Source organism: Diaphorina citri, unplaced genomic scaffold, assembly GCF_000475195.1.
Source record: "Diaphorina citri unplaced genomic scaffold, Diaci psyllid genome assembly version 1.1 scaffold218, whole genome shotgun sequence".
NCBI classification, from domain to species: domain Eukaryota; kingdom Metazoa; phylum Arthropoda; class Insecta; order Hemiptera; family Psyllidae; genus Diaphorina; species Diaphorina citri.
The window spans coordinates 73,495-101,368 of record NW_007377655.1 but is presented as its reverse complement, the minus strand read 5'-3'; the positions used below and the strand labels follow the sequence as shown (position 1 = coordinate 101,368).

The 27,874-nt window shown below is 37.3% G+C and overlaps 1 protein-coding gene across 7 annotated transcripts in view; it reads left to right on the top strand.

Annotated features, from left to right (window-relative positions):
• Positions 1-27,874, top strand: part of LOC103506139 (pollen-specific leucine-rich repeat extensin-like protein 2) — a 91,683-nt gene that overhangs the window by 21,496 nt on the left and 42,313 nt on the right. For 2 of the 7 annotated variants that reach the window (XM_026821273.1, XM_026821271.1), the window contains exons 6-7: positions 11,681-11,782; positions 18,292-18,375. In XM_026821273.1, the coding sequence (XP_026677074.1) occupies positions 11,681-11,782; positions 18,292-18,360 (171 nt within the window). In that variant the 3' untranslated portion in view covers positions 18,361-18,375. Of the gene's footprint in view, positions 1-6,461; positions 6,513-11,680; positions 11,783-12,282; positions 12,343-18,291; positions 18,376-27,874 lie in introns of those variants that run through there. The other 5 variants (XM_026821275.1, XM_008470523.3, XM_026821272.1 and 2 more) reach the window with 4 other exon arrangements.

Here is a 27,874-nt window from a genome sequence, read left to right as displayed (position 1 = left end):
CATTGTTAGTGCTAATCGATTATTTCTCAATGCATTGAGAGCTTTCAGAATGTCATGAATAATAGTAATGTCATGAAATGTCTTGGGTTCGATTGTATGCTCAATTTGTCTCTGTAAAGTAGCTCAGACTGGCTGTCTACCTTGGTATTTGGAGTATCTTGGATCGCAGAAGTAAGCTCGTGAATTTCATGACATTAATTCATGCTGCATATTATCTTTGTCCTCAACTTTGATCAACGTGTGTAGTAAATGGAACGGTTTCAAATAGTTTTTGAAATAGTTCATTGTTTTTACTTTTGTCACCTTTTGTGATTTTCCTTTTGAGATGATGTTTTCAGTTAATTTACTTTACAGTTTTACATTTTATGTTTGTTCATCTTGAGATCGATCTTACATCCAAAGTAAGAATCGGATTGGACCATGCTTAGCTTATCTCTAACGCCTAGTCCCCAGTGACACTGTTTAAATTTAATGAGTTATGTCGCTTTTATTCTACTTCCAAGCTGCTTTTCAAGGGAGTTAAACTCGGTTATCGCACACCATCTCACCAAAAATTCGAATTCTACCAAAAGTTTCTTCAAACTTTCAGTCTTTTCTTGCCATGCAGTGTGTGGTTCCACTTCATATACACCCGTCATGTTTGCTTATTAAAAAGCTCGGTAGGGGGGCTCCCCAACTATTACAACATTTAAATTAGCTTTCTTTCTGGTAACTGTTGTTATCTTTGTCCTCAACTTTGATCAACGTGTGTAGTAAATGGAACGGTTTCAAATAGTTTTTGAAATAGTTCATTGTTTTTACTTTTGTGATTTTCCTTTTGAGATGATGTTCTCAGTTAATTTACTTTACAGTTTTACATTTTAGGTTTGTTCATCTTGAGATCGATCTTACATCCAAAGTAAGAATCGGATTGGACCATGCTTAGCTTATCTCTAACGCCTAGTCCCTAGTGACACTGTTTAAATTTAATGAGTTATGTCGCTTTTATTCTACTTCCAAGCTGCTTTTCAAGGGAGTTGAACTCTGTTATCGCACACCATCTCACCAAAAATTCGGATTCTACCAAAAGTTTCTTCAAACTTTCAGTCTTTTCTTGCCATGCAGTGTGTGGTTCCATATGGTTTGAAGTGCCTACTTGCAAAAGTTTGCCTGGTTTTCCGGTTTAAAAATGAGATAGGTCGTTTAAAATGGATTTGAATTAACTTTAATTGATGGCATTAATTTTTGTTTTGTATGTTTTGGTGAACGTATGAGACCCGTCATGTTTGCTTATTAAAAAGCTCGGTAGGGGGGCTCCCCAACTATTACAACATTTAAATTAGCTTTCTTTCTGGTAACTGTTCCTCTTTTTTTCCTTCAAAATCCTTATCAGCTTTTGTTGTTTTTTTTTTTCGAATAAAATTATCGTCTGCTCACCGTGCAACTTCTAGTCATTATCTCGTGTTGCTCCTTTACTTGGTGAGGGATATTGTTATTATGTGAATAGCACATTGCTTGTTCATTGTTGGAAGGAGTCTCTTGGGAAGATGGACATATTGTCCTCAAGGGGGAAATTTTCTCCTAAGACTACCCGGAATACTCTTATTTCAGGCTATGCGTAGAGTTGTAGACTAATGAAATGTGGTTGAAATGTGGAGATTGTCATGGTTTGAAGTGCCTACTTGCAAAAGTTTGCCTGGTTTTCCGGTTTAAAAATGAGATAGGTCGTTTAAAATGGATTTGAATTAACTTCAATTGATGACATTAATTTTTGTTTTGTATGTTTTGGTGAACGTATGAAAATGTTGCTGCTTCACGTTTTTTTACATACTTCATTTAAGAATTCTTTGACACCATCCCTCATGTTTGGGTAATCTTTTTAAACAAATTCAAGAGTCATAAATACTCACTACTACTGTTAAGATACAGCACATCTCAAACAGTTGCTGTAACAATATTAATCTGTAACTCATGTCATCATTCCTGTATGTATAACAGATCTTCTACAGCAATTGCACTTTCAGCAATCAGCACTTCTCTTTTGCCTTCCCAAGTGGATGTGCTGTGAGGGGGCACAGTTTTCCATATGAAATATGGTAACTGCAACAGTGAACCAGCCGTGTTGTATTGTTTTGACACGGATATAATATATGGCTCGTTGTTTGTGTACGCCATTTTTTTCCTAGTCTTGTTTTATTTATTTTCGTATCATACAAATGCATTATTTATAAATGTTTGAACTCTGTGTGAAAAGCACTGTTGGATTTTTCCAACGGTGTGTTTCGGATAATGTCTCCATTTTGGGAAGTAGGTCTTTAGATGAAAACTGGAATAGACATTGGACGATGGACAGTCCTGATTGTTGTTTGTTAATTGGAGACTTGGAGCAAATTTGGTGATTTGGTTTAGTCCGATTTTTAATTGTTTATCTTTTATTTGATCTAACTGGGAGCGTGATATTGCTACAGGCAAGTGACCTTATGCTTTTGAAGACAACTGCGAAAATAGTCCGAATTCAAGACTGCTAACTTACAGAGTAATAAATAAATAAATATACATATTATATGAAATAAACATCATTGTCTTGATATGCGCTATCAATATATTTGTTGCTAAAGAAAAGGCGTTCCCCTCCATTCTCTAAAAATTCCAAATGTCCCAATTTGTGGCTCGACCTCAAATTGCAATCCTGGAGAAAAGTCATTGGAACGACAAATGCAACATTTGTATACAGATTATAACGGTAATAGTTGAACCTAAAGAACTCCTTGTTTTTTTCATTTTTACTTTCTATTACCTTTACGTATAGGGAACCTATACAAGGTAATGAGAAAGTATTGCAATCGGTCCAAATTTTCAAAATCGGGAAATGGGTGGAAATATCCGTTTTGGGATCCCCTGATTCCAAAAAAGTGGTTTTTAGCCCATGGTCTGTACGTATGTATGTATGTACGTATGTATGTATGTACGTACGTAAGTACGTATGTGTGTACTACAGGTTTAAATGGGAAAATTGGAAAAGGTGGTATACAAAATATCTCAAGAACGGTTAGTCGTAAAGCGATGAAATTTGGTATGATATACCGGTATGGTCCAAGGACGCGACTGTAACAATTTGGTTAAAATCGGATAGTCACCCATCCAGATATTAACCAAAGTCATTGTTACTTAACAATTGTTTCGTGAGAAAAAGGTGGTATACAAAATATCTCAAGAACGATTAGTCGTAAAGCGATGAAATTTGGTATGATATACCGGTATGGTCCAAGGACGCGACTGTAACAATTTAGTAAAAATTGGATAGTCACCCATCCAGATATTAACCAAAGTCATTGTTACTTAACAATTGTTTCGTGAGAAAAAGGTGGTATACAAAATATCTCAAGAACGATTAGTCGTAAAGCGATGAAATTTGGTATGATATACCGGTATGGTCCAAGGACGCGACTGTAACAATTTAGTAAAAATCGGATAGAAATTTGGTGTGCTATCCCGGTATGGTCCAAGGACGCGACTGTAACAATTTGGTTAAAATCGAATAGTCACCCATCCAGATATTAACCAAAGTCATTGTTGCTTAACCCTTATTTCGTAAACGGTAAGAGACGTCGAAAACAGTTGGTCATTTGGATGTGAATATTCTAATCTATGTGATTTTTCACGCCGAATCGAATGGTGCTACTTCTAGAACTGTCCGACTTACGGTTGAGAAGTTGCGGGTTCGATACTTCCCTGTGTCAACAAATTTCCCTTTTATTCGTGAATCGTTACCAAGTAAGCATGTGAATAGTTAAACCCATGTGATTTTTCACGCCGAATCGAATGGTGCTACTTCTAGAACTGTTCGACTTACGGTTGAGAAGTTGCGGGTTCGATACTTCCCTGTGTCAACAAATTTCCCCTTTTATTGATGCATATAAACTGATCCCTAGTAATGAGCATAGACAAAAAGAATGTGCCATGATGTAGGGCAATAGAAAGTCGTGTGATGTTCACACCAGATTTTTTTTATAGAGATTGCATGTTGAACTCTTCTAAACAAACTAGTTTATTGTTTTAAAAACGCTGCTCCTATAGCTTCCATAAACATAAACAAATCAAATTAGGAAAACAACATGGAAAACAAAATCCTAGAGCACATAAAAATCGTTGATTTTAAGAAAAAAGAGTATATTAACATAGGAAAAATATATGGGACCTGTATGGCATTAAATTATGAAGTTAGCTAGTAGCTGAGGCTGGGGGTCTTCGATAATAACTTTGAATTTTAATGCTAAGAAACCTAGAAGAAAAAAAATAGTAGTAAGTTAGTAACCACTCTTGTACGTGTGCTAGCTTTTTGTTTATTTTATTTATGATTTTTTGATGGAAGCTGTGAAATTGTTTTACTTTTTTATTTGCCATTGGCATGTTATGACGGGTGATGGGAGAAGAAACACCACCCTGTAGACTGTCGGAGGGTGGTGGTTCTTTGGTGTGAAGTTGATTTCAGTCCCTCTTCAGGAATGATGAAGTCGAAATAGGATGTTCTTTTTTTAAAGAATTTTAATTGGAAATTTTCTGTTGACGACTTTTATCTCACTTTACAATTAGGTTAAAAGCTTTTTTCAATTTTATTTTGGCTGGATGTGGTTCTAATGAAATACTTACCTTCTTCTCCGTGCATCCACTGGATTGTTTAAACTTTCTCAGGGAAGTTCGTGAGATATTTTTACTAGTTGAAGACACTTTCCATAAGAAAACAACATGGAAAACAAAATCCTAGAGCACATAAAAATCGTTGATTTTAAGAAAAAAGAGTATATTAACATAGGAAAAATATATGGAACCTGTATGGCATTAAATTATGAAGTTAGCTAGTAGCTGAGGCTGGGGGTCTTCGATAATAATTTTGAATTTTAATGCTAAGAAACCTAGTAGAAAAAAAATAGTATTAAGTTAGTAACCACTCTTGTACGTGTGCTAGCTTTTTGTTTATTTTATTTATGATTTTTTGATGGAAGATGTGAAATTGTTTTACTTTTTTATTTGCCATTGGCATGTTATGACGGGTGATGGGAGAAGAAACACCACCCTGTAGACTGTCGGAGGGTGGTGGTTCTTTGGTGTGAAGTTAATTTCAGTCCCCCTTCAGGAATGATGAAGTCGAAATAGGATGTTCTTTTTTTAAAGAATTTTAATTGGAACTTTTCTGTTGACGACTTTTATCTCACTTTACAATTAGGTTAAAAGCTTTTTTCAATTTATTTTGGCTGGATGCGCCATGCAGAAGGTCCCGGGTTCGAATCCCACCATCGACAAAAGTTTGTACTCGTTTTTCGATTGCAAATATTTCAACGGGTTACTTTCTGGTGTTCTCGTGTTGACCCAGCACCTAAATGGGAAGTATTGTGTCTCTTCTCGCCCATCTGATGAGAGGCATACTACGGGATGGGCATGCTACGACACAGGCCACATGCGTCTAATGTAGCAGTTGTTTTATTGCTACGAAATAAAAACGGCGGTGGAACACTCATCTTTTAAACCAACCTTAAAAAAAAAAAAAAAGAAATCAACAATAGAACAGCTGCGCTTACTTGGGTGAAGTTTCTAAGTCAAAGAGCAGAAAAAAATGAGGAACTAGGGAATTTTTCTTTTTCTTCTACGACTTCTAGATCCCGAGATAAATCAATTTAAAAAAATACCGGTAAATCTTGAACTCTGACGTCACGGCATACGCTCCCGTACACGATGATGTCACATCAACTGTCCCGAGCAAAGCTCCCTCGCAGGCAACACATTAAAGTGTTTGTGCGCATTTCTTGAACTCTGACGTCACGACTCTTTGAACTTTTTCATTAGAACGGCAAATAAAAATTGAATATTCGACCATTTAAAGTTACTTTTTCGGAGTTTTGACCTCAGATTTGGATTTTTCCCAACTTTTGAGAAATTTTCTTTGTTGAAAGTCGAATCTATTTTTCTTCTTCTTCTAGTTTAAAAACAAAAAACACTAGTAAATGTATTCCTTGGAACTCACTTCATTACTCTCGGAATGTTCATCCTCTTCTTCAGGCAGGGGCGGTCCCGCACTCCCCACGCTTCCAGTCGTACTACCACCTCCTCCCGACTTCTTCATCTCAGGGCAGGATATGGCGCGACGTACCCTGCTCTCTACCGGGGGGTACACATCTCTCGGACTCGGCAAACCTGGAACCAACACAACAATGTTAGCTTGGAGGGAATAATAATAACACAGAAGACGTAATATTCAACGTGGAACAAATACCTACCTATACATATTGTTCTTGTGAGCCTATGTATATGCGAAATACCTCAATAAATGAGTGATTATCCTCATATGTAATAATAACAGTAGTAGTGATTATTTATAGGTACTGCTCGCATAGGGCTGAAAAGTCCCTTTAATGCAGCAGTAGGCCACTACTATTATTGTGGTCAAATTCTCGAATTATTTCGAGGATAAATTTGTCTGTTTTCAGCAAAGTAATCAGCAGGATGATGACACCTCTTCCGTAACCTCGGCAAGTCCCGTAAGTATATTCCCCCAATATGAACTAGGTAGACCTTTCATTGGATTTAATCTTTAATTTTATTTATTTAATTGGGTTCAGTGGTCAAAGGCTTTTCTAAAACTTCAATTTCGTAATTGAATATGAAGGTATTATTTATTTTAATAATCTTAGCCTAGGAGGTGTGTAGTCTATTACGTTCTGTAGCCCCATTCTTTCATTCATCTTGGACCCTGCATTTCAGATGCACCGTCAGTTATAGACAGACATGGGCGTTTGATGATCAGTGTAGTGGGTGGATTTCAACTATTTTCATTACCACGAGTATATTACTGATCACACTTTTGATATATCAGATATATTAAGAGAAACAAATGAAAAGAAAGTGTACTATCATATATCATTCTTTTAGTTTTCAATCAAAGAGGAGTTGAAAAGTAATTAAAGACTCGCACATAAATCAAAAGGCTCCAAATACAATTTAAAAGATCGTAAGTCAACAAGCAGCTGATTTCAGATAGTCCTGAGCTGATAGTCTATTTGAAGTCCATCCAGTACACCCTTTGAATGCATAAGCCAAACCAAGGAAGGTTTTTTTCATTATGGACAAAGTTAGGTGTTGGATTAGAAGTTAGTTATCACATTTCAGTGTCAGGTAAAGAAGACTTCTTGCTTCTGGGACATGAGTCTAGAGGTCTAGTAATATTTTCAGCAACATTGCCCGTGACAGCATTTTATGAAAAATACATGAAAGTGTGTAAATACCTTGACACCCTGTTATCTGCCAATCTTGTTAAGGACCATCTGAAGACCTCATACCTCAAGAATATCCCGGTTCTAAACACAAACTAAGAAGTTGTTAAGACAAACACGTCTTTGTCCAAATGGGGCAGTTGTGTGCTAATTCTTTTGATAAATACTTGATTATGATTAATGATAAGTGATTTCTAACGAGTTATTAATTATTAAGATTTTTGATTTACATTTTTTTTCCACATTTTACCCCCACTCCTGACGCAGAGTGAACGTCAAGTGGACGCCGCATCGATGCGGCGTAGGAATGAAAAACAGACCTAAAGTATTCTTCCTGGAGTGCACTATCCCTTACGGATGTTGGCCACCAGCTTGGCAAGTTTGATTTTATTTACATAATTATTGTAGACGCAAGTCCCGAGCAAAGCTCCCTCGCAGGCAAGACATTAATGAGTTTGTGCGCATTTCTTGAACTCTGACGTCACGACTCTTTGAACTTTTTCATTAGAACGGCAAATAAAAGTTGAATATATTCGACCATTTAAAGCTACTTTTTCGGAGTTTTGACCTCAGATTTGGATTTTTCCCAACTTTTGAGAAATTTTCTTATCAAATTTCCAGTAAAAGTGAGTGCAGATAAGAAACGTGCTTTTGCCTTGACCCTGCTACCGACAGCTTAATGTACATTAATCACATAGTTATAAGTTATAATACTTATAATGTATGTACATCACCCGTCAATCCCATCATAATTCTGATCGTATCAGTTTACTTTTAATGCTGGTGCACGAAATTAGGATGCTATGACACACAACGTTGCATAACAGGTGTGTCAGTCGTGGCTATAAGGAAACGGTGTCATGACAAAAGTACCCGACTTTTATGAATTGGATGTGGGTCATGTGACTACTGCCCATGAGGGCAATAACATGCATATATTGCTTGTGTTTCCTTACCATTTTCCTTTCTTGTTCGTAAGGAACTTGGAATTCCTTTTTCGTGCGATCATCCTTAAGTTAATGATCTCAGGGATTGTCCCTCTCTTCTATGTTTTGGTTTACCTTAACGGTATCGAAACGGATAATGTGCAGTGTGGATCGGTCCAGGATGTTTTTTGGTCAAATAATTCAATGGGATTTTCGGTGGACGGTTGAACATCCTTTCTTGTGCCGGCTAGCGTCTGTTCAAAATTTTGTGTTAGGAATCTTTTTACACTCCCGTCTGTATGATGTCTCCGATTGTCTCCTTTATATCTTTTGATAAAGGCTCATAGTTTACAGTTTCAGTTGGACTGTATACTTCCTCTTCTTCATGTGCCTTCTCCATGTCGGAGTTTGGCAATCATCAGTGTCAGGCGAACTTTTTTTACTGCAGCTCTGAAGAGTAATATATGTACTTCCACCGTACTGTTTTTCATGCGTGTACGTTTTTCATGTCGGGCAATGTGAATCACTTCCGTTTTCATCTATGACACAGTTTCTCTTATCAGAAAGGTCAGTGGCAGGCATTTTTTCTCCTATGGGGGAGATAAACAATACGTGTATTCGGTGGGTTTTTGTCTGACGGATTAGTTTGTTTTTGTGGTGATTACGTGAAAACATAGTGTTTGTTCTCACCCACCGAAAGATTGTAATTATGTTTTGTTTTCAAGTTTATTAACTTCTTTGGGAAAGTGGTTCCCTTTTATTGTTTCTCAAGTAGTCAAATGGTTGTTCATCGTTCATCACAATGTTCCAGGAATGATTTGAAAGGAATGATCACTAGAAAGGTAAATTTATACAGTTAAGCTGAGTCCACTCGTTAGACAATTAAGAAGTGTGGACACAGCTTTACAGGTTACAGTCCTTTTGATCAATGTCTTGAATCTCTGCACAATAAATGGGTTTTTCAGTCAGTTGTGTGATACTTTGGACTCTTCCTGCCAATTTCTTGAGATGCTCGTCCCTGGTTTCCAACATTGGCTGAGATCTGCATACCTCTCTGAGTCCGTCCCTGAGGATCTTATATTATAAAATAGTTCGTACTCTATAATTTGTTATCACGTTTATCATGAAATTTGTCAATTTCTTTTTTCTCCTTTTAAAATCACGATCCTCATGCCTTTTGCTTTTGGTTTATTCGTGCTCCAAACAAGAGAGGAGACTCTTTCTCTTGGTTTAAATATTTCGTGTCGTGAATTGCCCTTGATTCTGAGGTTCTCCTCTGTGGACCAGAACTATTTTTGAGCAAATGTTCTCCCGTACCCATTTCATTGTGTCGCCATGAAATTTGTCAATTTCTTTTTTCTCCTTTTAAAATCACGATCCTCATGCCTTTTGCTTTTGGTTTATTCGTGCTCCAAACAAGAGGAGACTCTTTCTCTTGGTTTAAATATTTCGTGTCGTGAACTGTCCTTGATTCTGAGGTTCTCCTCTGTGGACCAGAACTATTTTTGAGCAAATGCTCTCCCGTACCCATTTCATTGTGTCGTATATCCATGAATCCAATGCAGAGTGGAACGTATATTGTATATATTTATTCCGTTGTACAGTTTGTTATTTTTATTTTCTTTTCCAAGTTTCAGATTTAGCTCGCGTATTGAATTACTCCAAGGAGACTGTGGAGAATTTTATTCCGTTGTACAGTTTGTTATTTTTATTTTCTTTTCCAAGTTTCAGATTTAGCTCGCGTATTGAATTACTCCAAGGAGACTGTGCTTTCTAATCTTAATCTAGCAATAAGGACTTCACCATGAATCTATTCCATATGATTCAAGTTGCATGCCCTTAATGTGACATGAGCAATTGAATGCCAATCGATCACACGTTGTATTCGTATTAAGCTGTGATGGTAAAATTTCTCGATTTCTTCATTTCTTTCTGTTGCATCGTTTGTGCTGAATCAGAAACTGGTTTCCACGATGGCAATGGACAATTAAGGCTGCACTCACATACCCGAGCATTCAATATTCAATTAAGTATGTGTGAAAAATGTATTATCTCCGACTAGAGCTGCATATCAAAACTTTAGTGGGTATCATAACAAGTTTAGTTTATTGTAATCTTTTCATTGTGTACATTTAAATTTCTCGATTTCTTCATTTCTTTCTGTTGCATCGTTTGTGCTGAATCAGAAACTGGTTTCCACGATGGCAATGGACAATTAAGGCTACACTCACATACCCGAGCATTCAATATTCAATTAAGTATGTGTGAAAAATGTATTATCTCCGACTAGAACTGCATATCAAAACTTTAGTGGGTATCATAACAAGTTTAATTTATTGTAATCTTTTCATTGTGTGTATTTACATTTTGTACATAGATAAACAATTTTAGTTTATGATACTGCCAGTGGCAATACAAAGCTAGATGTACCTCTGGATCGTTTAGAATTAATTTTTTGCTTGTAAGCAGCACCCTTTGACTGCTGAGGTTATGTTTTGAGGTTTGAGCCACCTTGACGTTCCTCTGGAATATATCCAGCTCCACAATGCTAGTCTTCACAAGGCTCTAGTGAGTGCACCCACAAAGGAATAACAGTACTTGACTAAAATAACCATCATATAGGTATGATAAAGTGTAAAATTCGGGTGAAAAATATTTTAAAAATTAATTTTCTTACCAAGCTCTCATTGCAGCATCACTGAAAGAGTATTAATCTCGAGCAGTTGGCATTCTCTTTGAACACCTTAACTTAACCTTTATTCTCTTTGAACATCTCAACTCATTACCTATCATGTAACTGACAGTATACCAAAACTACATTTGTAAAGTTGCAACAGCAGTCGTCTTCCAAATCATTTCCTTCAATCGGGGATCGAACCCCTGCCCACACGTGACGTCATTCACATGTCCGTAATTAAATTGTTATTTAAATTAGAATATTTTATTCACAGCTGACCGTTTGTTCGCTGAGAGTGTGAAGACAGGCAACTCCCGTAGATAAGAACCCCATGGTTGTCGTAGAGCTCCATGGACATGTTAATCTGACAACCATTTGACCAAATAGTGGGTCGTCTAGTTAGAGAAGAGATGGAATTTGGTCAACTGAGGTGATTTGTAACACGAAGTGAAGCTTGATTGTTGTGGTGAACAAGGATTTTTTTTTTTTAATAAGTTCATAAAATGGCATTTTTATACATAGGCAAATGTAAACCAAAAGTAGCTAATAGGAAACATAAACAAGGATATAAATTAGCAAATAATAAACGTGCTTTTGTATACTACTGGAATATTAGGACTAAATAAATAAAAAATAAACAAACTTTTTTAAAATAATATTGAGGACAAAATTCGATGCTTCGGCTGAGATTGGATGTACACTTGTACATAGTGTATTCTTCTTGTAGTGCACTAGCACTATCCCTTACGGATTTTGGCGACCAGCTTGGCAAGTTTGATTTTATTTACATAGTGTAGACGCATCCTTATGTTTGTTATTGTGCTCCATTACAGCTGGACCCGATTGCTAAGAAATGGCTAATTCGTGCGGCTCAAGCCGACTACCAGTCTTTGGCGAAAATGGCATCGGAAAACCCGCGGCTTGTGTCTCTCAAGGTAAGAAATCTAAACTCCTGGGTTGGTATGACTTGTGGACATCTGGGTTTGGTTTGACTCTGTATCTTGATTTCATCAATTGATTCCTTGATCCATGAAAAACTTTTCAAAAGATTTGAGGGTTATGACGTAATATTAAAGACGTGATGATATTTGTTGTGATGTTAAAATACTGCGAAATGTGGCAAAATTTCAAAAGTGCTTTCAACAGTCCTGCTCACGAGGCAAGCGCACAATTCAGTGAGTCATAAACAAACCAAAAGTTTGCTATACAGTTCACTAAGGCATCTAGGCAGAAATTCGCCTGGCCCAAAGTAGATTTCTCTCAATAGACACACACATTCCATTCCCCTGTATCTCTTATCTCCAAACCCTCACGTAACCTCCAAACCAACTCTTGGCCTCACAATTCCAACCAAACTTCTCCCGTTTAAACTTTAATCATAAACAAATAATTATAAAAATAAACGCATGTACCAAAAATTTATTGTTTCTCTCAGCATCCAGAGGTTTTAAATTCTACTCCGAGGCAGGGAGTCGAGTAGTGAGTTATGGGCTTGGGCACCACCCACTGGCAACTGCCACGAAGAACTACCGTAGCCTTCCCTGGGCTCCATTTATTATTCATTGATAAGGCGAGGCCCGGAGAATGATGCCTGAAATGTGTTCTGTTGACTCCCGGGGTAACAAAGTGAGTTTAAACTCCGTTTAAGTTTTACTCTCTGATCAAGCAATCGAATGATTAAAAAAAAAAAATAGCCGGAGAGCAAAGAGCATAGAGCCTTTTGCTCTCAGTTATACAGGGTGCGCCAGAAAAACACTGACAACGGCTCAGTTTTTCTGGCGCACCCTGTATACGGAATGAAGTCGTCGATTTCCTCTATCGTCACTTCCCTCTACCTGCTCTATGCGCTATGCTCTCCCCTCCAATCTGTTTTTAGCCTAAAGCTATATCCACACATAGTCGACGGCCGTCGATCGACTCGATCGATTTTCGATTGACGAGGTGAATCTATGTTGTCAAGGCAGTGTATACGGTTTCAGTCGACATCGATCGACGGCGACGGCCATCTGTGTGGACACAGCTTTAGAGATGGGCCATCATCTGTCGGCCGGGCTTTCCAATTACTATTCATGGAGAGAACCCAATTCAAAACATACACACACTCCTAATATCCTATATTCCGTCCTCTAATTTGGATACCCCCCAGTTCCACCCCAACACCCCAGTCTCCCTCCCAATACCCCCGACCCCTTCCCAACACCCCCGATCTATCCTGTGGGAGAGAGGAGAAATAGGAGAGGTTGGTGGGAGAGAAAGTTGGAAATAGAAAAGGTAGCCAGGTGGGAGGGGAGAAGGTTAAACACAATTTGGAGGTAAATTGTGAAAAGAGAGGATTGAATTATGTGCTCTACCCTCGATTACAGGGTGCGGGGTTCGGTCCCCTCTGTCCGGAGGAAAAATAGTGAGAGTCCGTTCTTTGAAGAAAGTGTCGTTTTATAAACGACCGCTCCGTTTGCAACTTTGGGCGTTTTAAAGTTATCACATCACATCCACTGATATCGGAGATTGACAAAAACAAAATCAAAGGGAAGGAAGGAGAAAATTGGAGAAAATATTGAAATAGGAAGGAGAAACTTGTGGAATTTTGGATACGAACACGAACTTGCCATCGTACCCTGTATTAGACAAACCATACATCCACCAAAAAGAGGAGGAGGAAGAGAGAGGGAGGAAAGGGGAGATAGAGAGAGAGAAAAGGGGGAGGGGGGAATAGAAAACTCTGAATAAACTTTTCCTTTGGCGTGATTTATCTCCTGAACAGGAGTATTTTCAATTTAAATTAAGAGATCCTTCCCCTCCCCTCGTCCCCTTTTTGGGTGATAATACATTTCTCCAATTGAGAGCCTCAGCAAGTGCATGATCAGCCTTGGTCCTCACACGTGACTCTGTTTTCTTTTCAAGCATCATTGAAAATTATAACTTCTTTGTTGTTATTGTTCCTCGTTTTCTTCCCAGACAAACTTTCAAAATGAAAAGCATCATTTATTTCTTCCCCGGGAGGGGAGAAGGTTAAACACAATTTGGAGGTAAATTGTGAAAAGAGAGGATTGAATTATGTGCTCTACCCTCGATTACAGGGTGCGAGGTTCGATCCCCTTTGACCGGAGGAAAAATAGTGAGAGTCCGTTCTTTGAAGAAAGTGTCGTTTTATAAACGACCACTCCGTTTTCAACTTTGGGCGCTTTAAAGTTATCACATCACAACCACTGATATCGGAGATTGACAGAAACAAAATCAAAGGGATCAAGAATAAACGTAAATGAAAATAGGAAGGAGAAAATTGTGGAATTTTGGATACGAACACGAACTTGCCATCGTACCCTGTATTAGACAAACCATACATCCACCAAAAAGAGGAAGAGGAAGAGAGAGGGAGGGAGGGAAGGGGAGATAGAGAGAGAGAAAGGGGAAGGGGAGGAATAGAAAACTCTGAATAAACTTTTCCTTTGGCGTGATTTATCTCCTGAACAGGAGTATTTTCAATTTAAATTAAGAGATCCTTCCCCTTCCCTCGTCCCCTTTTTGGGTGATAATACATTTCTCCACCCCCCTCCATATTTTATTCACCTCCACAGTTCATTCTTTTCCATACAACCCCCAAAACAAAAGCTTTTGGATGTGTAATTTACATCTCCAACATAACATATTACGGAGTACAATACGCAAAACACACTACAAACGTATTCAGAATAAAGACTTCTTTTCCAAGTAGAACACATACGAATATGTCTGTACTTTTCCATAAGTCCTTTGATATCATTGGTTCAATTAGTCATCTTAATCCATTTCCACCATTTGATGAATGATCGTAATGTCACCCAGCTTGTGCACAATGTCCTTGAGAACCTTTCTCATTTGTTTCACTTTTACTTCATTTTCATCACTCATTATTTCATTGAGAGCCTCAGCAAGTGCATGATCAGCCTTGGTCCTCACACGTGACTCTGTTTTCTTTTCAAGCATCATTGAAAATTATAACTTCTTTGTTGTTATTGTTCCTCGTTTTCTTCCCAGACAAACTTTCAAAATGAAAAGCATCATTTATTTCTTCCCCTTTTTTTCCGCGAGATTCCATTTTATTCCAGGAATCTCATCCCCTCTCTTCCAAGCTGCTCTTGAGAAACTTGTTGAAAAAATCTTTTTTTTTTTTTAACTTGTTGAATTGTGAGAGCGCAATGTTTTGGTTTCAAATTATATACAAAATGTTTCTTTTAATTTCCCATTTTTTTTCCTTCCCCCTTTCCCTACGCCTTTTATAATTTCTCCCAGCTTTTTTTATTCCCTTTGATTATGATTATCGTGAGACTTTTGAACATTTTTCCCCATTCGTCGTAAAAAAAAAAAAAAATAAAAAAAATAAAAAAAAATAATGAATGTATTTTCAATGTTAATGGATTTCCTTTTGTTATTTTTTCGCCACTGAAGTATGTACAGTGTACACTCGTTGACTATTCTTTCTATAACAATGTTTTCTTTTTTCAAGTAGTTAATTGATGTTTTCATGTGTACACGGGTTTTGTTTGGAAAATTTCTCGCAGACGTATGTACAAGTGGGATAGTAATTAAGTTATTTACATTTCAAGTACCTGTGAACATCTTTTTAGGGTTTTAATGTGTTCGTTGAATAATTTTATTATTTTTGTAAGTTGTAGAGCTCTATAGAAAAGAGTCAGCTACTAATGAACAGAAGATCATAGAAGGTACATCAGATATCTTAATATGCTGCACTTTTATCAGATATCTTTATAAGGCACCTACTTTTGAATTCGACATACTCGTAATCACCCATGTTCTGATCATTAAATTTGTAACTCTTTGGTTTATGTATTTATATATTTATTAATTGTTTGGTTTGGTTTTGTCTGTTTTCAGCAAAGTAATCAGCAGGATGATGACACCTCTTCCGTAACCTCGGCAAGTCCCGTAAGTATATTCCCCCAATATGAACTAGGTAGACCTTTCATTGGATTTAATCTTTAATTTTATTTATTTAATTGGGTTCAGTGGTCAAAGGCTTTTCTAAAACTTCAATTTCGTAATTGAATATGAAGGTATTATTTATTTTAATAATCTTAGCCTAGGAGGTGTGTAGTCTATTACGTTCTGTAGCCCCATTCTTTCATTCATCTTGGACCCTGCATTTCGGAATCGGATGCACCGTCAGTTATAGACAGATACGTCAGTTAAATACGTCAGTTATTGAAGTCCATCCAGTACACCCCTTGAATGCATATAAGCCAAACCAAGGAAGGTTTTTTTCATTATGGACAAAGTTAGGTGTTGGATTAGAAGTTAGTTATCACCCTGGAGTACTTTTCTTAACAACCACAAAAAATTTCATCGAAATCGGTCGAGCGGTTTTCTCGTGAAAAGAGGACAAAAACGGGTCTATTAGGCCATTTTCTTCACTTTTTGACCCGCCGCCATTTTGAATCAGGATGGAATGTGAAAATTTCAAGTAGCCTATGTCGCCTGGAGTACTTTTCTTAACAACCACAAAAAATTTCATCGAAATCGGTCGAGCGGTTTTCTCGTGAAAAGAGGACAAAAACGGGTGTATTAGGCTATTTTCTTCACGTTTTTGAACCGCCGCCATTTTGAATCAGGATGGAATGTGAAAATTTCAAGTAGTCTATGTCACCCGGAGTACTTTTCTTAACAACCACAAAAAATTTCTTCAAAATCGGTCGAGCCGTTTTCTCGTGAAAAGAGGACAACCACAGGTCTATTTAGCGTAACAGACAGACATACACACATACAGACAGACAGACAGACAGACAGACAGAAATTTTTCTAATGTGATTTTTGGAATCGTGGATGCATAAGGAGTAAGAATAACTAAAAATTTCACGATTCTAAGCAATGTACAGACAAATCTACAATTTTATTTATATAGATAGATAGGCACTCGGCATGAAACTGCCTATACGATACAGGTTCCTTGAAAAACGAAGCCTTAAGGAAAAATTCACTGCCAAGTGTGTTGGGGGAAAGTTGACAAAGACTGCCATAATGAGACTGGAAAGTCCCTTTACTCTCGCAGTTTTACGTGATTTTCCCCCTTCTTTTCCAGCTTTTTGCCTCCATGGAGTTTCAGGTGCTCTCTAGTGAATTTGTGAATCTGGTCATTTGTAAGAAACCTCTTTGAATGTTAAATCATTTTGAGATATTCTAATTTGGCAGGATGAAGCACTACCAGTTGTTGGAAGTTTGTAGGTGGTTCGCTATTTTTAGTTGGCAATGTTAATCAATAATTACATTAATGACCTAGTCCAAAATTTCATACGAACTTTTTCAATAAATAAATTCATTTCCCCTTCCTCCCTAAGAGAAATACAAATTCCCTGTTTACCACAACGCCACAAGGCACAATGGCAGAACTGTTGGACAATTTCTAGTTTCTAAGTGTTGAGGGCGGGGCTAAGTTTAATCTCCTACGTACCGAGTTATGTTGCGTGTCATCATCCAATGAGAACTTATCTTGTGTTGAAGTAAGGGGGAGGGGGGAATAGAAAACTCTGAATAAACTTTTCCTTTGGCGTGATTTATCTCCTGAACAGGAGTATTTTCAATTTAAATTAAGAGATCCTTCCCCTCCCCTCGTCCCCTTTTTGGGTGATAATACATTTCTCCACCCCCTCCATATTTTATTCACCTCCACAGTTCATTCTTTTCCATACAACCCCCAAAACAAAAGCTTTTGGATGTGTAATTTACATCTCCGAAACCTCTTTGAATGTTAAATCATTTTGAGATATTCTAATTTGGCAGGATGAAGCACTACCAGTTGTTGGAAGTTTGTAGGTGGTTCGCTATTTTTAGTTGGCAATGTTAATCAATAATTACATTAATGACCTAGTCCAAAATTTCATACGAACTTTTTCAATAAATAAATTCATTTCCCCTTCCTCCCTAAGAGAAATACAAATTCCCTGTTTACCACAACGCCACAAGGCACAATGGCAGAACTGTTGGACAATTTCTAGTTTCTAAGTGTTGAGGGAATTCATCTTTAGGAATAAAATCATTAGTTCTGTTGTTGCTACTTGAACCCGTAAAAGTTGGTCTACCAACTTCTTTATTAACCGGTAAATCATGAAGAAAAAGTGCTGCTGTGCTGCTTGGCAGTGCTTTTCTTAATCATAAATTCCGATCCAGTATATGAAGGTATAAAACAACGCAACGTTACAAAATGTTATCCAAATCTTGGGAAAAGAAGTTATTTTAATTATTCATTCAAAAAAGATTAAATAAGACAAAACCAACATCTAATAAACAAACAGACACACAAACGTACGACTACCTAAAAAAAATCATTTTCGAAATGATTTATCTGTTCACACAACTCCTCCATCTTTTCTCTCTTATTAATTTCTATCTTTATATCTCGTGTTATCTGAGTGTAATATTTTCTAAATAATCATAACAATAATTTATTTTGTAGGACGGTGGTGGCGCGACAATGGCACGAAGCATATTAGAAGTGAACCAAAGGAAGAGATTGAAATTTTAACCGTCTGCTAATTTGGTGACCCCGTGTTTGCAGAATTTCAGTTGTGTTTCTGACTGGAATGGACTTAAAATTATAGGATATTTTTTTATTCTTTGTCAAGTTATGATCAGAGCCAAATCAGCCATCAATAATTATACCTATTCTCATGAACCTTTTTCGGACCTCTGACGGGTCAAGTCTTAAGACTTTCCTTGAAATTGAAACATCGTTGGAATTTGTCAACATTTCTTGAGAGAACAAATCAGTACACAAGGCCAAATTTTTAACTGTGGTACACTTGAATAATTTTCACTTATTTTTTCGACGGAAAAAAAAAGTGTCCAAGTAATATTCAGAAATGAAAACTTAATATTTTTATTAATAATTTCGTATTTTTCACACATTTTAATCTAACAGTTAATGCGCGGTGATTATCTATTAAAGTTGGCTTTTTTATTTATTTTATTATTTAATTAAAAATTATCTAAGCCCTTTCATCTTATTTAAGAAAAGATTTGTGTGATGTCTGAGGCCAAGTGTTTCGGTTTTAATAATGTTGGTGCTGATTTGATTAGTTTATCATCAGTGCTTCCGATTCTCTTTTGGTTCCAAACAGCATCTTCATTTTCTCAGGCGCCTTCAAGAAGAATAGATTCAAGCAATAAAGTAATATACTAATACATAATTATAGCATATTATGATATGATTGTTGTATTGGTTATGAAAGATTGTATCTACTTTCCACATTCCACTTTGTACAGTAAATACAAACACGTAATCCAATTCATATAGTGAGATATACCATACACTTGACACAAAATGAAGACGACTATAAAATAATTGGGGCCATACCTCCTCCTCATTATGGGGAAATTTATGTTTCACCCCCATCCCATTCATGACACAATAAATAACATCACAACCAAAACCGTACACAAACATGTTATAGGATGTTGAGGAAGACGGTAAACTTGTCAACAAACTTGAAGAAGTGTTGGAGAAGAACATGGAAAGAAATCCTGAGATGAAATGAACTGGGCTGCTTAGACGTTTCAATTACTGGATTTCATAAAGGGGGGGAAAACAAACACTAATCATATTGCATCCTTTTGTGTACCTATAGGGATTTATCCAATGTTAATATTTTCTTTGGAAATTTTATCGAGTACCTAGGATCAGTGCAATACTCATTGACGTGACTGTTGTATTTAAATCCGTTTGTAAGCAGTAGAAATTTAATCCAATTCCAACATTTGTGTATTTTGTGTTAATACATATCAGCATGGACTTTAACCATCTTGTTGACATTTACTTTTCAAATTATGTACGTATTTATCTCAATAGGATTGTCTAAATTCCCAAATACCGAGAGTTCATCAAGTCTTTTTCGAACCCTGTATTTCTTTTCCCCCCTTTATGATATATTTTTCTAGATTTTAATTTGGCACTTGTTGTGTTAAGAGTACGTTGATTTATTTGTTCTATATAGAATTTCTTGGCACTAATTTAAATTCCATATTCGAAGAGATTTTTTCTCTCCCTAAACTCCTTTTTGCTTTAATAAATTTCATTTCATAGAGAACTATTTGTCAAGTGTGTACGGAACATTAGAATCTACTTGTGAAGTATTTTTGTTTAATTCTGTGCAAAGTATTATAAATACGTTTAGTCTGTGCATTAATAGTGCCTTCATCTTAGACATTTCAAATCCTAAGGCTTGATTATCTTGTCACTGTAGGCAGGCAACTAATCCTTAGCTGTCGTTCTTATTTGGGAATGTCCTCCTTGCACCAGTAGCTCTAGTCAAAATGAAACGTTGATAATGTTTATGTTCAGAATATTCTATCTAACTTCTTTCTTCCAGTTATTCACAAATCTCTACAATAATTTCCTCTACAGAAAATGTGTTCTCCAGTTAATAGTTCTTAAGAATATTTGTCTGACATCAGGCTTTACATCATTATTTTTACTCCAAAAGCTAGAAATTTTCATTACCTGTTTCAATTCGGCGGAACAACAAACATTTCTAATTTCCAATTCTAATTCATTCCTCTTGAACTTTTTTTTCCTTGTTGCATGAAAAATATTTAACATGTACTTATGTCATTAGGCGGGGCTAAGTTTAATCTCCTACGTACCGAGTTATGTTGCGTGTCATCATCCAATGAGAACTTATCTTGTGTTGAAGTGGGCGGGGCTAAGTTTAATCTCCTACGTACCGAGTTATGTTGCGTGTCATCATCCAATGGGAAGTTATCTTGTGTTGAAGTGGGCGGGGCTAAGTTTAATCTCCTACGTACCGAGTTATGTTGCGTGTCATCATCCAATGAGAAATTATCTTGTGTTGAAGTGGGCGGGGCTAAGTTTAATCTCCTACGTACCGAGTTATGTTGCGTGTCATCATCCAATGAGAACTTATCTTGTGTTGAAGTGGGCGGGGCTAAGTTTAATCTCCTACGTACCGAGTTATGTTGCGTGTCATCATCCAATGAGAAGTTATCTTGTGTTGAAGTGGGCGGGGCTAAGTTTAATCTCCTACGTACCGAGTTATGTTGCGTGTCATCATCCAATGGGAAGTTATCTTGTGTTGAAGTGGGCGGGGCTACGTTTAATCTCCTACGTACCGAGTTATGTTGCGTGTCATCATCCAATGAGAAGTTATCTTGTGTTGAAGTGGGCGGGGCTACGTTTAGGGGGGAGGTGGGGGCGGAGGATTTACTCCCAGTGGAGGAAGCTTGGGACTCCTGAGCCTGAGAACATAAAACTCACCATAAATATCTTTGATAGAGGGAAGTGTAACTGCTAAGGTCTTATCGTCCCGAAATCGAAGACAGGATAGGAGAAAGTCAGCCGTTCCGAGAACGAACATAATCCCATGAGGATAAAATCCGCCCCGGGCGGAAATCGAAACAACGGCCTAGCGCTTACAAGGCAGACGCGTTAATAGTATCCCTGAGCCTGAGAACATAAAACTCACCATAAATATCTTTGATAGAGGGAACTGTAACTGCTAAGGTCTTATCGTCCCGAAATCGAAGAGAGAAAGGAGAAAGTCAGCCGTTCCGAGAACGAATATAATCCCATGAGGATAAAACCCGCCCCGGGCGAAAATCGAAACAACGGCCTAGCGCTTACAAGGCAGACGCGTTACCAACCAAGCTAACAGTAACTAGGCTGGCATTTCACATTCTAGGTCGGACGTGAAATTATCTTTGAAAATGGTCGAAATTCTAGACATTTGTAAACATCTTTGCTTGGAGCAGATTATTTTCAACAACAACAATACTTTCTTTATTTGATTACATGATTACTTAACATTTTAAATACAATAACCGGTAGGTATCACAATAAATTGTAAATGCAGTTTCTTTGTATTATTATATCACAACTTTGGTGCTCACTGCAGCATTGTAGGATTTTTCCCAATATCTCGATAATCCTAACATTCAATGTTTAATACCTACCATGCTGGCACCGGTCGCTATGCACATTTATATGCAATAGCTACTCATTTTCCTCACGAGGCTGAGTTTACCTACCATGCTGGCACCGGTCGCTATGCGCATTTATATGTCATAGCTACTCATTTTCCTCACGAGGCTGAGTGTGGGCCATTGTTCATACAACATTTGGACTGGCACCGGTCGCTATGCGCATTTACATGTCATAGCTACTCATTTTCCTCACGAGGCTGAGTGGGCCCCACGCAATAGCCAGTCACGGAATCAATCCTTTGCAGATACAAATTTCTTGACCCCGCCGGGAATCGAACCCGGGTCTCCCGCGTGCAAGGCGAGTGCAGTGACCACTACGCCAACTTGACCCCGCCGGGAATCGAACCCGGGTCTCCCGCGTGCAAGGCGAGTGCAGTGACCACTACGCCATGGGAGCTGACGGTATCACAGTAAATTTTACAATAGAGACAAAAAATTAAGGAGCGCGGTAGCGCTCCGCCCCGCCAAGTCAAGAAAGTTTGACCGCGCTACTAGAGATATTATACGCGACAGGGAAAGTAGCCGTTTTCAGGTAGTTGTAGGGGGACAACTACAAATGATGGAAGAAAACGGATTGCATGTGTGTGTTGGGGCATGAAAGTAGACCAAGTTGAAAAAAAAATCATCAAAATCAGTTAAGTTTAGCCGGAGATATTTGACTTTGAAAAACGTCAAATTTTTCATCATTTTCTGCTGCTGCTGCTGCTTCTGCTTCTGCTTCCGCTTCCGCTTCTTCTTTGACGTTGACCGCTCTACAGCCTAAACCACTGGACCGATTTTGATGGTTGATGGCTCATTTTTTTTCTCGTGAGTGGTAGGTGTGCCTTTTCATATTTTCAAGGCCCCCAAAGGGCCCCTTCAGCCTTAAATTTGATAAAAGAGTGATTTTTAGGGGAAAAATTCTAAATTATCGCTCGAGTTAATTAATAAGGAAGTTTTGTACTACGTAGAGTCAAAAGTCGGAGTGTCACAGTGGTAAGGAGTGTGATCTTTGACAAACTGCCGAGCGGGTGGGGAGGGGTTCGAATCCCACTGTGAACATTTCTTTGTACATAATTTTATCATTTAAAAATATTTTATGAATAGCCATAGTTACTTTTTTCATAATTTTATAGTTTATAGTTGAAAAAATAAATTTTAGTCCATCCTAGTGCCTTTATTATACTATAAAATTTATGAACAAGCTGGGTCCGTCCCTTCGGGAATTATTTTAGGTCCGTAGTTTATTCGATCGTACCATTATAGCCTACCTAATTTGTTTAATATTCAGTTTATTATTATTCTTTGTATTTGATTTTTTAATTTTACTTTTCATGTAATTGATTTAAAATCAAGACTAGCACCCGTTTCGTCCCTTTATACCAAATATATAAGGTTTAAAGTCACCCATCCATTCTATGGCCTTTGCTCGCGTAGCTTAACATAGGTGGAGCGTAAAACCGGTCTTAAATGATCGATCTGAAGTGTTATCAAAACTTTCTCGCTTTGAGTTCATAGGTCGTCGCGACAAAATTTCGGATCAGAGCTCATTTGTGGTGAGAAAATGTGAAAAAAACATCGGTAGCCGCTTCCCAAAAAACCAGTTTTTTTGGTTTTTGGCTTTATGGTTTTCTGGACGAAAATTTGCACACCATCCATTTTCGTGTTTCCTGGGTAAAAAGACCTTCAATTTGATATATATAGGTCGACCAGGTTTTGGATAAGATCCTTCTTATGGGTGACAGACAGACCGACCGACTGACCGACGACATGAGGGACAGACACCGAAGCGAATCAAATGGTTTCCGTCTCCCTTATAATCCTTTTTAGTCCGTCCTTCCTTTATTATTACAATAGTAATAAAAAGGTATAAGGGACGGACTATTGTATTCGGTTCGGTGTCGTCTGTCTGTCGGTCGGTCTGTCTGTCCCCATAGAAGGACTTATCCAAACCTGGTCGACCTATATATCAAATTAAAGGTCTTTTTATCAGGAACACGAAAGTGGTGGTGCAAATTTCGTCCAGAAAACCATAAAGCCAAAAAACCAAAAAAAAAAAAAAAACTTTTCAGGGGGATTTTTTTCACATTTTCTCACACAAATGAGCTCTGATCTCTGACAAGTGGGGATGTGCTCTTAGGTGTGTAGGGATAAATAGGGTCGAGTTAACACCGCTACCGGTCGCTACTTAACGTACCTTTACAGGAGTGGTTTCGGGAGTTGCTTCAATAGCGGCTTCAGGGGGGGAGGAACCTTCTTGTTGAGGATAGGGTGAGGAACTTGTATACAGCTGAAACCCAGGTAATATACAGTTACATTAAGATATACAGGTAATAATATACAGTTACACTAATTATCTCCTTAAACACACCTCGGTGGTGTAGTGGTCAAGACGCTCGCCTGGTAAACAGGAGGGCGTGGGTTCAATCCCAGCCGAGGTATGGAATATAACTGCTGGAGTAAAGGGACTTGTCAGTCTTGTACGACATGCGAGCACTATTATCATTAATTTTCTTAGCCTTTTCCTATTTAAATACCTAGGGTCTGCGTTTCTTGTCAGTCTCTTCCAGGCAGATCTTTTTTTTTTTTTCATAAATACTTCATTTATTTTTATTTATATCATAGGTAGGTACAATAAATTGGAAAAAAAATATATCTTTGATGACACCTATGCTGTTTTGATGGATGGAAAATTTTAGAAGTTACCCCATAGCCTGATTTACTTATTATAAGTATGTGCCAGGCTATGGTTTATGTACTGCAAAAAAAAATACCAAAAAGAAAAGCCGAAAGTTTGAATTTCTCTTGTTTACTATCCATTGTGTATCTCATGTCTTATGTCCTGAGTCCTGATAATTTCTTGATTCACACAACCTATAGGTACCTTATAGATAATTTCTTGATTCACACGACCTATAGGTACCTTATAGAGTGGAGTACTAGGAATGGAGGTAGGCGTGGTTTCAGGGTGCAGGGGCGGCGCGGGGGTGGTATTACCAGACAGATGAGAACATAGACTAAACCGTGGCGGCTCCGTGTCATTCAGATAGGAAGCGTGAGGTGAGGAGGCAGTGAGGTCAGCAGCCTCCACTGGTTTCGAAACATCTGTACAAAGAAACAAACACTGTTATAGTCAATCCAGATGGATATGAGAGCAATGAGTCATCAAAAAAGTAGGCTACGGGAATAGAAAACTCTGAATAAACTTTTCCTTTGGCGTGATTTATCTCCTGAACAGGAGTATTTTCAATTTAAATTAAGAGATCCTTCCCCTCCCCTCGTCCCCTTTTTGGGTGATAATACATTTCTCCACCCCCTCCATATTTTATTCACCTCCACAGTTCATTCTTTTCCATACAACCCCCAAAACAAAAGCTTTTGGATGTGTAATTTACATCTCCAACATATTACGGAGTACAATACGCAAAACACACTACAAACGTATTCAGAATAAAGACTTCTTTTCCAAGTAGAACACATACGAATATGTCTGTACTCTGTACATAACTACACACATATCAAAAGAATAAAGAAATTTGGGACTCATTTCCCAAGTTAAACTACAAACTTACAGACTATAAAGAGATTTGGGACGTCTTTTCCCGAGTTCTGACCATAAATTCTCGGCAACTAATCCTTAGCTGTCGTTCTTATTTGGGAATGTCCTCCTTGCACCAGTAGCTCTAGTCAAAATGAAACGTTGATAATGTTTAAGTTCAGAATATTCTATCTAACTTCTTTCTTCCAGTTATTCACAAATCTCTACAATAATTTCCTCTACAGAAAATGTCTTCTCCAGTAAATAGTTCTTAAGAATATTTGTATAACATCAGGCGTAAAACATCATTATTTTTACTCCAAAAGCTAGAAATTTTCATTACCTGTTTCAATTCGTCATTTTTAATTGGGTTCATTTTCATGTGGCTTATAACCGTCTTGCGAACTTGTACACCAAAATGATCACTTCTTGTACATGAAGTCCTGGATTAAACTGCTAGCTAGCAAATTAATGGTGAGTAATATTAATGTTCCCGTTTGGTTATATTGGTAATTACGATTCCTTTCGGTGTTCTTAATAACTTTGTTCTAAAGTTTGATCACGTCCGAATCCTTTAACAAATGCGAACGGAAAATCTTTTTCATGATGTTTGATTCTTTACATTGTGGCGCTCATAGTATTCTCACTGGGTATGAGTAGTGCATTCTGTGAGGTTTTTTGATCGTGATATTGTTTATTAGATCAATTCTTCATTAGATCATTGATCATTGCCATCCAGTTGCTCGCAGCTTATCGGTATCTAGGATCAGGTATTATACATCTAATTATATCAGACAGTGTGGCTCATTTTATTCAAGCTACTCGTATACTCATGACATTCTTCAATGTACCGTCACGTCATTTTTAATTGGGTTCATTTTCATGTGGCTTATAACCGTCTTGCGAACTTGTACACCAAAATGATCACTTCTTGTACATGAAGTCCTAGATAAACTGCTAGCTAGCAAATTAATGGTGAGTAATATTAATGTTCCCGTTTGGTTATATTGGTAATTCCGATTCCTTTCGGTGTTCTTAATAACTTTGTTCTAAAGTTTGATCACGTCCGAATCCTTCAACAAATGCGAACGGAAAATCTTTTTCATGATGTTTGATTCTTTCTTTACATTGTGGCGCTCATCGTATGCTCACTGGGTATGAGTAGTGCCTGGAATATGATTATAGAAACAATAACTTCTCATTGTTAATCATCATCAATCTCATGCGGTTTTAATTAAAATAGTTCCATATATTATTTTAACTTCTCCAGAGTTGTGGCTTTGTTGTTATTGAATGCATTGAAGTATTTAGTATTTGTTTTTTTTTGTGGGAGGCACCTGTGTACTTCCTTTAGGTTCTATTTAAAAACTTGTTGAGTAATTTTACACCAGTAGATCGGATACATGTTCAGTTTAGTGTGTTTGTAAGTTTGTAGTGTTTTCTTGTTTGGTTAAATGTACCGTTTTTGCTTATTCAATGACCAACTCATGTAAACTAAAACTGTTACGGTGTTGTATTTCTGTGTTGAAATAGTTCATACCCATCAATTACGTCGAGAACATTGTAAAATTTACATAATGCAAATGTTGATATGCTTCTTGTTTTGGATATGAAAACCTCCAAAACACTAATCCACAGGTCCTAAATTTCGGGATCATTTTGTAAATCCTTTTCATTGAGTCATCCAACCATCATACTTTGTGTCAATCTATTTATTTTGGACATATACAAACCAATTATATCATAAACAAGGATTGAATAGGAAACAATACTCCGAACCCGAGACATCCTTGATGGTTTTTTCAAAACTGACCGCTCAAAATGTTATTTTCATATCAAAATGATAATAATTATTCTTCTAGTCAAATACACAATCTTGAATTTGTAGCTAATTTTCAGAGACGAGATTTTTTTTCTTCATCTTTGCAATGTTTTGTGTGTCTGTGTTTGTTTTACACTGAATTTTGTTATTTTTATCAGTTTCTTATTAGAGTTATTTAATTAATATCATTATCACACTGTTAATATTGTTCTTTGGTACGGCTCTGTTCTTCTATCTTCATAAATCGTTTTCTATTAGTCAGAAAAGCCAAAGCCTTTCCCGACCGTGTTTATTTCCACATTGCTTTGAGATTATCAATATGTTCATATTTTCTAATAGCTCCCACATTATAGGTATCCTTTGTTATCAATTTTGGTCGAGAAGGAATGAATATAGCCCCCATTATTTCTATAGTTTCTTCTGTGGTTTATTGTTTTCGTCCGTTATTGCTTTCATTTGCATCCCCACAAGCCACAAGCAAATGCTGATATCGGGGTAGAACCCCAGCAATAATTAATACAATCTGAAAAGTTCAATACTTTGGCTTCTGCTTTCAGACACCATCATCTCATATATTATAATTAATGAACGAAACCTTTTACACTTTCTATACTAATTAATAACGGACGAGGGAGGTGGTGGACATTGAAAACTTCCATTCCCTCCTTAATGGGAAATACAAACTTATCTGCAATGCCCACT